Genomic DNA, 12,783 nt, shown 5'->3' with positions numbered 1-12,783 from the left:
TCTCCTTAGTGCCTCTTTTTCTGATAGCACCGCAGTACAGCACCACATGCATCCTCTTGCGCCCTCTCATCCCAAAACCTGGGAAGCCTTGGGAGCAGCTTGGGGCATACCAATTACTTGCCCTGTAGAATTTCCCACTTCTCTTTGTAACTCCTGGTGGAGCAACCTGCTGGAAGAGGCCAATGGCCCATCTAGTCCACCATCCTGTTCCCAGTGTGGCCAAGCAGGTGCCCAAAAGGGAAACCCCCTCACAGGATTTGAGCACAAGAGCAACTCTCCCCTCCTGCAGTTTCCAGCAACTGGGATCCAGAAGTGCTGCTGCCTCCAGCTGTGGAGGCAGAGCATAGCCACCAGGGGCTAGTAGCCATGGGGAACCTTTTCTCCTCCATGAATTTATCTGATCCTTGTTCAAAGCTATCTAGGTTGGTGGCCATGACTGCTTCCTGGGGGAGTGAGTCTCATTATTTAGCTATGTGCTGTGTGACGGGGTGAGCTCCTGTTGCTGTATCCCAGCTCCTGACTCGGCCTGAAAGTGAGATGAGAGCCGCAACCCCATAGTCACCTTTGACTGGTCTTAACCATCCAGGGGTTCTTTACCCACCTTTACCTGCATCTGACGCACTTTCTCCAGTTCTGGGCACCACTTTTTAAGACTCGACTGCGCCAAGAGGGGAGTAGCCATATGAAGCCAGAGGTGCCCTATGCCTTGAGCAGCAGAGAGTAGGACTTGATGATCTCCAAGGTCCTTTCCCGCTCCAGCTGCTGCATCTTTTGGCATTCTGTCTTCCCCATCTCCTTCCTATATTTTCCTTCAGTATAGGAGAGAATCTCTCTGAATGATACTGCTCTCGGGAGGGGAGACCTTGAGCTCCAGGCAGAGTGCAGGGTCTGCAACGCAGGGGGGCCAGCCCTCTAACCTTTAGGGTTACCAGGAGCTAAAAGCACCACCACCTCTCTTAGCCATCTGCAAGTAAGTCCACCCCCTCACCCCTGTGTTTTAAAGCCCTTCATTAAGAGCAAACCAGCTTAAACTAGAATCCCCTGAAACGTCCCCCTCCACTTCAGAAACCCTCTTGGATTCTAACCTTCAATGTTTCCGTGGATCCCTGATGCTCCCTTACCCCCAAGTGCACGAGAGGCAAACAGTTGGCAATGGAGACCCTGCTTTGGGGTTGCTGGGGAGACCTGGAGGCGGGAAATGCAGGACGGTGGGTGTGGCTAATTAACTTCTGGCATCACTTTCATCGCATGTCAGAGCATCTGCTTGCAGCACACCCCAGCTCTTCTGCTTGTAGAGAGCTGCTCTTCCTGGGAAGCTGCTAACCCCCATGCATCATTTCTGCTCTGAAGCCCACTGACCCAACCCTGCAGCTGGAATGCGGTGTTTGCGCAGCATAGACGTGTCGGTGGAGGGTTGGAGGCGCACTCTCCGCTGCTGCTTCCAGGAAGCTTTTGCAGGGGCAGAATGTTTAGGACAGGGGCTCCAGTGATACCGATGCTTCCTGGGTGGAAGGGAACCTGTCAGAGGGTATGCCTGGAATGTGGGTATGCCTGGAATGTGCTTCCAGGCATAGAGGACTCTGGCCTGCTGCATGCAGTTCTTTCTGTGTTCCTGTAGTAACTCTTGAGGGTCTGTGGCATTTGACAGAATTCAGACTCTGGCATCATGGTTGCAAAAAGAAGCTTGAAAAAGGTGTGTAGTTCTGGGGGAAATGCCCTTAGTCTCAGGGAGGCTGAGCAGTGCTTGCATTGAATTGGGGCCCCACAGCTGTTTTCCTCCTAGCAATCGGAGTCGTTATCCAAAAACACATTCAGTGACCTATTAGTGTTGCTTTTACCAGGTGCAGAACTTGGCCCTCCCCCCTCTTTCTTTCTTTCTTTCGCATGGGGCTTGACTTACTAGAGGAGTGTTTGATGCTGAAGGGGCCAAGCTGAGTAACATAGACAGCGCCAGATTCCTCCTTCCAACCCCCAAACTGGGTAAAGTGCTCAGTCCTGAGATGTCCTAAAGTGTGACTCTCTGATGCCGTGCTCATAGAATCATAGACCCCAAAGGGTCATCTAGTTCAGTCTGCTGCAATGCAGGAGTCACAGCTTTTGGTAAAAGGGGGAGACTTCCTTGGCCTCCTGCCAGCCAGTCCTTTTCTAGGCATGGCTGTTCCAGTACAGCAGGTTTAGGAGGGGGACAGAGATTGCGGAATGGGGTGCAGAGCCTCAAAGAGCCAGGAGGGAGTGGCTGAACAGTGCTTTGAGCAGGAGGGGGAGGGGTTGGAATAACTATTCTCTCTCTCCCCCCCCCTTCCTTTCTAGCTGGAGGAGCTGAAGCAGAAGTATGCTCAGCAGGAGAAGGTCACTCAAGCCCAGCAGCAGAGAGCCCAGGTGAGTTTCCAGGGATGGAGCCTGGAGAGAGTTCTCCTAGTGCAGAGGTTCCCAAGCTTTTGGGGGGCGCTGTCCCATTGGCTTCATAAATTCATCCCCAGATCCCCACCCTACCCTAAAAAAAGCATTCAGAATAGTGGTTTGCATGACCCACTGGTCTAATCCCCTGCAATCGAGGGCAAGGGGAATCAGGGAAGATAATAACAAGAAATGTGAAACAGTAACAATTAATTGCCCTTTCCCCAAAATCCAATTAAAGCTATTTAGTTTTCACCGATGCCAGCTTTTCAAAGACAAGTAAGTCTACTGAGCAACCTCACTCAGGTGGTGCAAGAGTCATGGGGAGGAAAGAAAACAATTTCCCTCTCTGGCACTATAAGGGAATATCTGGGTCTCTCCTTAACAGGTGCATGAAGAAGAGCTTAAGCACCAGAATGAGAAGATCTTGGATCTCCAGTCTCAGGTGGCCCAGAAGGAACAAGCTGCTGAACATTATAAGACACAGGTAGAAAAAGGGGAGCTGTCTCCCTCTGGGGCAGAAGTGAGGGGTGGGAGGGGAGAGAACCACCACCCTGGCTTCTACCCTGTATTAAACAGTCACAGTTAAGGCAAGTACTAAGAAAAGAAGTTCTGCCATTATAGGCCTCAAAATTCCATAGCTTACAAAAATGGCAGCTGTTGAGCTAACAGACTGGCATATAAGACCTGCATGATGAGGTTTGCAAATGTGGGTGTGTGGAGGGTAAGTACACTTTGTGACGTTGCACAACGACATGGCTGAGCAAGGGTCTCTTACGGAAGCACCAGCCTTGGCTTCCGGTGTCCCGGCTTTGCGGGAAATTGCCTCAAGTCTGGTCTTAAACCGGCAGGTGTTGTGCTTGACGGTTGCCTCACTTTTCCTCACCCCTCAGATGGAGAAGGCCAAGACCCACTACGACGCAAAGAAGCAACAAAACCAGGAGCTGCTCGAGAGGCTGGGAGTCCTGGAGGAGGTGGAGAGGGAGAACGCGGAGCTGAAGGCCAAATCGGAGCGCCTTATGAAGGAGCAGCAGGATTTGGTGAGGCAGATGCAGGAGGCCCAGCTCACCTCCAAGAACCTCTGCAGCCTCGAGGCACAGGTAGGGCCGAGGGGCGGTGGCTGAGGAGGCAGGGTGCGTGTCCACGGCAGGGCCCAGTCATTTCCGTTCCAGGCCCTGCCCACCCATCTGTGCATTTCCTCTTGCAAGAAGGATCTGTGGGGTCCCTAGGGTTTTCTGTACCCCAGGGATGGGGAACATGTGGCCCTTGCAGGTGTTGCTGGGCTCCAACTCCCTCCTGCTCTAGCCAGGAAGCCAAGGGACCAGGGGTGATGGGCGCTGGAGTCCAGCAACCTCTGGAGAGCCATGGGTTCCCGTGCTTAGTATATATAGCAACATATTTACCTGCAGCTGAAGTGAGGTGGACTTGGCCCAGTTCTTACGTAGATGCATGCAAAGAAACATTTAATTAGCCGTTTTGGTTCTAGCGGGTCTCTTGACTTCCTTGGTGCGCGGCTTGCTCGTGGCACCCTGCCCCTTACCGTTAACCAACCCAAACGCAGGTGGAGTTTGCAGATCGCCAGCTGCGAGAGCAGGGCAAGTTCCAGCTGGCCACAGATTCATTAAAAAGCCGCATCACCTTCCAGGAAAGCCCAGCCGACGTCAGCACAGACAGCCTGGACATGAGCACCAGCGATGAAGCACAGCCGCTCAACTCCACCAGGTACTGGCCCTCAGCTTAGAAGGCAAGCAGGTGGCTGCAGCGCAGCAGCTCAGCTTCCGTGCCAGATTTCTCTCCTCCTCCTCCTCCTTCTTAGCTCTTTGATCGGCCATAGAGCAGAGACTTCCCACCCTTGCAGCTCTAGGACCAAATGCATGTTTCCCCAAGGGTGGCCACTCGCAGGGTCCTTCATTTGGCAGGCCTGACAGTGAAGCAACTTTGGAGACATGGGGCGTTGTTGTTGTTAATTTTATACGCCACCCAACTGACTGGGTTGCCCCAGTCACTTTGGGCTGCTTCCAACATTTTAAGACATCAAACACAGTAGTAAAACATCAGACATTAAACATTTCTAAAAGTCAGATAGTTGTTTATTTCCTTAACATCTCATGAAGGGAGGGCATTCCACAGGGCGGGTGCCACTACCGAGAAAGCCCTCGGCCTGGTTCCCTGTAACTTCACTTCTCTCAGTGAGGGAACCACCAGAAGGCCCTCAGAGGAGGACCTCAGTGTCCAGGCTGAATGTTGGGGGTGGAGATGCTCCTTCAGGTATACTGCGCTGAGGCCGTATAGGGCTTTAAAGGTCAGCACCAACACTTTGAATTGTATTGTGAAGACTTCTCAGCTTCCTTGTTCCTGGGAATGTGAAGAGAGGGTTCTGTGGTTGTGGCCTCCCTGCCAGTTTCATGACCCCCCCCCCCATCTCTCTTCACAGCAGGAGGTCTCGCCGTTCCACTTCCGAATCTGGGACAGCAGAGCCGTCCAAGGCTTCCCACCGGCTGCCTCGGAAGGTGGAGTCTCTGGAGAGCCTCTATTTCACGCCCATCCCTACGCGCACGAGGTCCAAACTGGAGAACAGCGTTAACTCCACGGGCGACGTTTCCTTTGAGTCGGGGCGGAAAACACTCTCTGGCCGCCGGCGCACCACACAGGTCATCAACATCACCATGATCAAAGTAATGTGGGGGCCACCTAGGGATGGGAGCCAAGGTGTGGTGATGGTGGCTGTGGAGATAGGTGGCGTCCAGGGCTGCTCAAATGTGCTTCCTCCATAGCCAGGTCCGTCAGACACTTTCAGCAGCCTGCTTCCCTGGGTGTGGGGACGAGCAGGCGACCCCTGTTGTTAGAGGTGGATTCAGGAGAGACGGGAGCTGCCCTCTTGAGGTGGTTTACTAGGAACAAGGAGTGATGAATCTGAGTTGGCAGATGGTCCAAGGATTTGGAAGAGCTCCAAGACAAGCTCTCCAAGTGGGTAAACGGGCAGTAAAGCGGCAAATGCACTTCCGTGTAATCGAGTGTAAAATGATGTATGTCAAGGCCAAAAACACGAGCTTCACCTACGCTCTCGTGGGGTCTGAGTTGACAGCGGTCATGAACGAGACCTTGGGGTCATAGTGGACCACCCAGTATGTGGCAGTTGGGAATTGCTAGGGATCAATAGGAAAGGAATTTGAAATAAAACTGCCGGTGCCATAATGCCATTATACAAACCTGTGGTGCAACCTCATTTGGGATGCTGTGTACAGTTCCGGTGGCCTTTCCTCAGAAAGGATATTGTAGAGCCGGAAAAGGTTCAGAAAAGTGCAACAAAAATAATCTAGGGTTTGGAGCAACTCTCGAGTGAAGAAAGAATGCAGTATTTGGTGCTTGTTAGTTTACAGGAAAGCCAAGTAAGGGATCGGGGAAGACAGGGCAGAGGCGTCTAATATTCTGTCTGGTGTGATGGAGGTGGAGAAGAGCAGCTTAGCGGGTGGGGGCAGCTTTAAGCAGCACCAGCAGCCCTTCTTTGTGCTCACCCTCCTCCTCTTCCTCCTCCTTGTGCTTCTACACAGAAACACGCTGAGCCGGAAACTCCCCAGAGTGCTGATGCCTCTTTCCTCAGCATGCAGTCCGCTGCGTCTCAGAGCAGCAGCTCGAGCCAAGAGCCGGTCAAGACGCGCCTGCGTTCCTCATCTGCTTCCTCCACCCGCTCCCTCGCCAGCCTCCCCTCTCAGGAATCCCTCACCAGGCTGGGCACCTCTTCCCCCAACAACACGGCGTTGATGAGCCTGCCCGGCTATCGGCCTGCCACCCGCAGCTCCATGAGACGCTCCCAGGCTGGAGGGGCCACTTCTGGTGAGTGCTGGGGTTGCAGCGGCAGGACTGGGGCAGCCTTCAACATGGTGGGCCCCTCTAGACGACGTCCTGGACTACAACTCCTTACCACCCCCAGCCGAGCATGGCTGGATGATGCTGGGGCCATTGGGAGTCATAGTCCAAAGCATCTTGAGGAGCAGAAGAAGCTGGGCAAAGGCTGTTCTAGAGCTTCGCCCTCTGTGCCAGTCAGCAGAGTACAGTAATTGCTCTGGTGAATCTCAGAGGGGTCCAGTGAGCTCAGTGATCTACACAGAATCAGAGAATATGTTTGAAGGGATGCCAAGGGTCTTCTAGTCCACCCCCTGCACAGCAGGAATCACAGCTAAAGAGTCCCACCTCTGTTTATGAGTCTCCAACAAGGAGAGCCCACCACCTTCCGAGGGGGTCTGTTCCATGGACAGACAACTCCTGCCCTCAGAATAATAATAATATAATAATAGTAGTAATAATAATATTAATAATTTATTACTTATACCCTGCCCATCTGGCTGAGTCTCCCCAGCTTCCAACAGGAGTTTAAAAATACATTAAAACATCAGTCATTAAAAGAAAACTTCCCTAAACAGGGCTGCCTTCAGAAGTTTTTCCTGCTGGCTACATTTATTCTCTCTGCCCACCACTATTAGTTCACCATGCCTGACAGTCAGTGGCATAATAATAATAATAATAATAATAATAATAATAGCAGTTTTATTGTTTATACCCATTTACTCTGGGCAGCTTCCAACTCATATAAAAACATAATAAAATGTAAAAGATTTTTAAAGATATCCAGGTGTGTGTCAGAAGAGCCGTCTGTCTCTGTGTGTGTGTGTGTGTGTGTGTGTGTATGAGAGAGAGAGAGAGGGGGGTGATGACCTGTCCCCTTGTGCATTTCTTAGCTTTTCCTTGCTGCTTTGCTCCTTGGTGTGAGTCTTCCAGAGTGAGACTTCCTCCCCCGGAGCCTGTTGGCAGACTGCCTGCTCCATGACTGTTTGTGGCCGGTGATGGCATGAATGTGAAGGTGGCACTGCTTGGCTCCTCCCTTCTAAAAAGCATCTCGTAGACAGCCCTCGCAAGGCCTGGAATGGCCATGCATAGAACAGCCAGCAGAGGTGGGACACGGGAGAGCCAGGATGGATAAAAGGAAGGGCTTCTTCACGCAGTGCATAATTAATCTGTGGAACTCACTTCTGTAGGAGGCAGTGGGAGCTACCAACTAGAACAACTTAAAATAAGATTGGACACATTCACAGAGAAGGGTTGTCAGTGGCCCTGCTCTCCCTCCACAATTAGGGAAAGCAAGGCTTCCGAATGCCAGTTGCCTGTACCAGCAGGGTTCTTCCGAATGTTCTTTTGCAGTTGAGAAAGGCTGGCTCAGTTACCTGTGCAGGGGTGCTCTGTTTTGCCCTCTTTCCTCTTCGTGCCCATGGAGTGGGTAGGGGCAGAGGAATCTCTTTGCAACCTCCTTCCTTGATTGGGATCACTGTTGTCGATTATCTTGTGGAGAGCCACTTGGGGTGCCTCCCTTCTGTGTGGCTGGTGGTGCAACCTAGGAAGTAAGCAGCCGACACCCTCCCCTGTCGCTCCCCCCCCCTCAGGGCGCAGCAGCTTCTACATGGGCACCTGCCAGGAGGAGCCAGAAGTGCTTGATGACTGGAGCCGCATTGCTGAGCTCCAGCAGCGCAACAGGATCTGCCCACCTCACCTGAAGACCTGCTACCCCCTGGAGTCTCGGGTGAGTGTCGCCAAAGGGCCAGCTAGTCCTGACTCCCACAGCAGCTAGCGATATGTTTTCAAGGCCAGGGAGGGCAGGGGGTGGGGATGCGATGCCTGCTCCTGCTGCTGATTTAGTCAATGCCTGGAGAATTCTGTGAACGGAAAATTGGATTCTGCAATGAAGATCAAGTTAGTGGGTTGGATTCCCCCCCCCCAAAAAAACCATGGCCCTTTGAGGGCTAGTACATATTTATGTGAATATATGGGGGAGGGGAGGAGGGGTTTGGGAAGAGTGTGAAAGGGGTGCATAGACAGGGTTGGTGAGCGGAGCAAGCAGGGGTGCCAGTCCCTCGTATGTGCATGTAAATCCTGCTCAGTCCTGGTCAATAGACACCTGGGGAGCTTCCTCCCCTGTGCGTTTTGGGGGCTGTTCCACTTTTGCAGTAGGTTCAGTGCACACAAAGAGCCTCCGTCTGATGACCGCACTGCTCCTCTTCCTCACCTGCCAGCCATCCCTGTCACTGGCCACCATCACAGATGAGGATATGAAGACGGGGGACCCCAGAGAGACCCTCCGCCGTGCCAGCATGCTGCCCTCCCAGGTTTCCGAGGGCCCAGCCACCCGTCGCAGCACCCTGAGCTCCGCGGTGGCCGCAGGGGGCATTGCCACTCGGCAGCAGAGGAAGCGCATTTCAGATGAATCCCACCAGGCTGCAGGGACCCCCGAGGTGAGTGGCAGTGGCTCTGCGGCACATTCAGCTGGCCTGAACGCCTTTCAAGCTGGGCGGGGTGGGGATATGGGGGAGGGTTATTATGGGAGTATCGGGTATGCCCAGGGTGTAATGGGGCAGGTTTGCCTGTGTCTTCTAGGGCAGGTGCTGGTGGGGTCCAGGGACCCTTCAGTCCCTCTGGGATTGCAGCTCCCATCATCCCTGAGCGTTGGGTGTGGCTGGCTGTGGTCGCTGGGAGTTGCAGTCCAGCGACATCTCCTGCTCCCCATTTCTCAGCTGCCCACCTTGGCGGGGAGATGAAAGGCACCGTTGTCTTTTGCTCAGTCGCATCAGGCCCCAACTAATCTCTCTTCCACACACCCCTTTTCTCCGTTCAGTCCAAGAAATCTGCCAGCTGCTTCCCACGGCCCCAGACTCCCAAACTGCGGAGCGAGGAGCACAAGCACAGCACCCATGCGGGAAGCAAGAAGGACAAAGCCCAGGCAGCCAACAAGCAGGTAAGGGAGCCTCGGAGCCTCTTGCTCTTCCATCGGGCTGGCAGAGCAGGGCGCAGGGAGCCTCTGAGGCTGCGGCATTGCTGAAGCAGAGCAGGCTGCGAGACCACCCCTACTCAGGCAGGGAAGTTTTTAAACAAAGGTTGGATGGCCACCTGTCAGGGATTCTTTAGCTGTGATTCCTGCATTGCAGGAGCTTGGGGTCCTTCGAGCTTTACAATTTTATGGTTCTACAAAGTATGATCTCTCCTTTCTGCCTATCTATACACAAACACCAGACTACCACATAACACAAATTCAATCTCTCCCTAGCTTCAGACGTGGGCCTGGTGCTTCTCTGCAGTGATTATAATAACCGGGGTGGAGGAGGGGGTATACCAAGGAATGCGAACTCTTCTCTTGAGTTCCCTTGCCGTGGGGATGAGAGAGCACAGAAGTGCTGCTGAGGTCTCCTGATTGTCCTGACTCCTTCCCCTTTCCCTGCAGCCCAACAGGCGCCAGTCGATGGCCTTCAGCATTCTGAACACTCCGAAGAAGCTGGGCAATAGCCTCCTGCGCCGGGGGCCCAACCGCAAAGTGACTCCCAAAAGCTCCCCCCGGAGCAGCAGCCGGAAATCCCCGAGGGCAACGTCATCACCTAAGGGCAAGGTAGGAGGGAGAAGGGGCCTCCCCACGAGTCTTTCACTCCCAGCATCCCCTTGGAGCAAGCATGGGCGGGAGAGAGATTTTGCCCGGAATGTGAGCCTGCATTTTAGTGTATTTAGATATATATTCTGGTGGAGCTAATAGAGAGAGAAGAGGGCTGGGAAAAGCCATGGGTCTGGGACTCCTTGGAGCACAGAAGGCGGTTTGCCAGCAAAGGAACAACAGAAGAGGCTGCTGGATCAGGCCAGTGGCCCATCTAGTCCACCATCCTCTTCTCACAGGCTGACCAGATGCCTGTGGGAGTCGAGCAAGGGCTGGGTCCATTGCTCAGTCGTAGGGTCGGGCACCCCCACCTGCCAGGCCTGACTCCCCATCCTTTTGCTCCTTCAGGTCTCATGGGCTGCCAGAGCAGGCTGGCCTCTCCTTGTGCAGTGCGACCAGGCCTGTATGGAACCTCTTCTGGCTGGGTCACACCAGGGGCAGCACGGACCTCTCCTTGGGCTGCCATCCCCTCCCCTCCCACTAGTGGTGTGTGGTTTCTGGGTTTTGCAGCACCTGTCCTGGGTGTGGGACTCTGCCCTTGCCCGAGGGGCCGACTTCACCTGCTGTCTTCTTCCTGATTTGCTGCCATGCAGAAGAATGATGAGAGCCGCTTGTCGTTCTCAAGACTGCAGAGTTCAGCTTGGGTTTATCAAATCTGAGGGGCGGGGCGGGGCGGGGGAATGAAGCCGCAGCGCTCCATCTTTTTTGTCCTCCTCTCTGGCTTCCGATTAAGAGGTGTGGCAAAGCAAGGCAGCTTCCTCAGGCAGCGGACTTTGGTGCCCTTGAAGGTGGCACGCTGGGAGGAGCATTGTCCCCATGGGGCACTAAGCATGGCTCAAACCAGCAGGAGAGCAGTGGAGATGGCACGAGAGCTCTGCCCACAGCTGCCCTTCATTCGGTGGGGCTTTTACAGGAGAAAATCCCAGAGGATTGTCGAAACAGTGGGGTGGGGGTCCCAACTAGATCCTTCTGCCTTTTGAGCTTCTAAAATCCCAGCAGGAGCCATTGAGCCCACCCAACTCCTGTCTGCTTTTTCCCTTCCTTCAGGCGAACTCCAGGTCCACGAGGAACACCAAGTTCTAACACCGTTTTTCCTGGCCGAAAACTCCCCTGCCTGCCGCATCTCTCCAGAAGGAAGGGAGCCAGGTGCCAAGGCCCCCCAGTCTCTGCTACCAGCTGAGCCGCCAGCAGCCTTCCTCCCCCTCCTCGTATTCTCTCCCAGCTCTGACGTGGCCTGAGACGCCGGCCTTCTGGTCAGGATGCCAACTGGTGCACGGACTCTTCCCCTGCCCCCTGGTTTCCACGTGATGGTGGGTGGTGAGCCTCCTTGGCTGAGAGATTTGGGGGGGCGGCTTTCCCCTCTGTGATGATGGCAGCCGTGTGTGCGTGTCGAGGGGGACGGGACAGTCTCCAAACCATTCCAGGGTCTGGCCCTTAATACCAGCCACTGTTCCATCAGGCAGGAATCGGGAGTGCTTAGCAAAGGAGGACTAGGCTGGCAGTATTTTACGCTCCCAGGGAGGCAGTGTCATAATGTTGACCACCTTTGCCAATGCAACACCCCCTCCTTAAGCACCCAGAGTGGCACCTCCTATTGAGAAGCTAGGTCCCCCTCTCCTGACACCCCCCCCGACGAATGCTCCCTCCCTTTCACACTGAGTAAGTGCCTCATTGGCGCAGTGAACAGCCCAAGGCACCGAAGTCGGAGATGTTTTCTCCACCCGGCTCTCCTTTCCACTCACAAGGCGACCCTCTTCCCAGCCTCCTTGGTTCTTAAAAAAAAAAAAAAAACAATTGTAAAGCAAGGGCCAACAGACTAGAGAATTGGGGTGGGAAGCTTCTGTCAGACGTTGAGGACTAGTCGCTTACTCATTACCAGAAGCAGTGGGGGGAAACACATTTCTCTCCTGTGGAAAACTTTGCCCTGCTTGTCATAGAGTCATGTGCCTGCTTCCTGGTGATGTGAGAAATCCTTTGGGAGCTGGGGTGGCTTTTGTGCAAGGGGGTGTTAAAAAATAAATCCCTTGAGCCTGGCAACAGGAGGAATCATTCCCTGGAGGAGGTGGGAGCACCAGCTGCCTGAAGGGCCCCTCGCTGGTGGCTGGGCTGGAGGAGGAGGAGGAGAAAGCTCCATTATGTACAGGCTGTGCATTCTCACCCTCCCCTTATTCCGCAGGCTTTACTTAGCTGTGTTGCTTTGTATTGTACTCTGTAGGCACTGGCATGGAGTGGGGCAGGGGGGAGGCCTCACTGCAGTGTCCCTCCTGAAAAGGGGGCGGAGGGATGCGTGGCTGTGCCGGGGCAGCAGTGGGGCCGGTGCCCATGCCTGAATCTTGGGGGGCACAATCCGGCCGGACCTTTTCCTGCAGATGCTCCATCAGAGTGCACAGGAGCTGTGCAAAGGCCCCCGCTTCGGCTCCCTTCCGTGGGCAAGCGTCCCACAGCAGGGCTTGGCCCTCAGGAGAGCCTCGCTGGATCTCCCTGGTGAGCTGTTTCCTGGACTGGGGGGCGGACACTGCCTGAGGCTGCCCCCACCGCCGCCACTCGCAGCCCTCTAATACTCGCCTTTGTAGAGAAATTAGCAATCAAATGTGTCATTTTAAATAATGTTTCTACTTGTAAATAAATGGTATTTTTCTCCCAAAAAACAGTGGCTTGGAGATGTTTCCTCCTGCTTTGAGTGTAGCAGAGGGAGGGCACAGCCCAGAAAGAGGCTTTCGGTCTAAGATCAGAGCGTTAGGGCCGAGAGGTATGAGGAGCTGCCTCTGAGCTTTTTGGACAAAGTGCATTTTCTCTCAGCGCTTTTGAGTTTCCACAAAGCTCCAATCCCCCAAACCCTTTAAAGGTGGCTTTTATTGAAAACTTTGGCACAGGACAGAGTCCGCCAGTGTCCCTGCTGAGCAAGTCCTGTTCCAAACCTA

General features: G+C 54.0%; 2 protein-coding genes across 2 annotated transcripts in view; one reads left to right on the top strand and one right to left on the bottom strand.

Annotated features, from left to right (window-relative positions):
- NUMA1 (nuclear mitotic apparatus protein 1) overlaps nucleotides 1-12,510 on the top strand; it is a gene marked incomplete at its 5' end in the record, with an annotated part of 75,575 nt that extends 63,065 nt beyond the window's left edge. Inside the window, 11 exon segments of the mRNA XM_081001717.1 lie at nucleotides 2,311-2,379; nucleotides 2,786-2,884; nucleotides 3,291-3,497; nucleotides 3,959-4,119; nucleotides 4,832-5,072; nucleotides 5,949-6,231; nucleotides 7,833-7,969; nucleotides 8,460-8,678; nucleotides 9,059-9,178; nucleotides 9,662-9,823; nucleotides 10,910-12,510. Coding sequence (XP_080857843.1) covers nucleotides 2,311-2,379; nucleotides 2,786-2,884; nucleotides 3,291-3,497; nucleotides 3,959-4,119; nucleotides 4,832-5,072; nucleotides 5,949-6,231; nucleotides 7,833-7,969; nucleotides 8,460-8,678; nucleotides 9,059-9,178; nucleotides 9,662-9,823; nucleotides 10,910-10,945 — 1,734 coding nt within the window. The 3' untranslated portion in view covers nucleotides 10,946-12,510.
- RNF121 (ring finger protein 121) overlaps nucleotides 1-12,783 on the bottom strand; it is a 188,153-nt gene that overhangs the window by 131,477 nt on the left and 43,893 nt on the right. The gene's annotated exons all lie outside the window — the stretch shown is intronic.

The sequence above is a fragment of the Podarcis pityusensis genome (assembly GCF_964106645.2).
Source record: "Podarcis pityusensis genome assembly, chromosome: 4".
Lineage (NCBI taxonomy): Eukaryota > Metazoa > Chordata > Lepidosauria > Squamata > Lacertidae > Podarcis > Podarcis pityusensis.
This window is presented reverse-complemented; position numbering and strand designations above follow the sequence as displayed.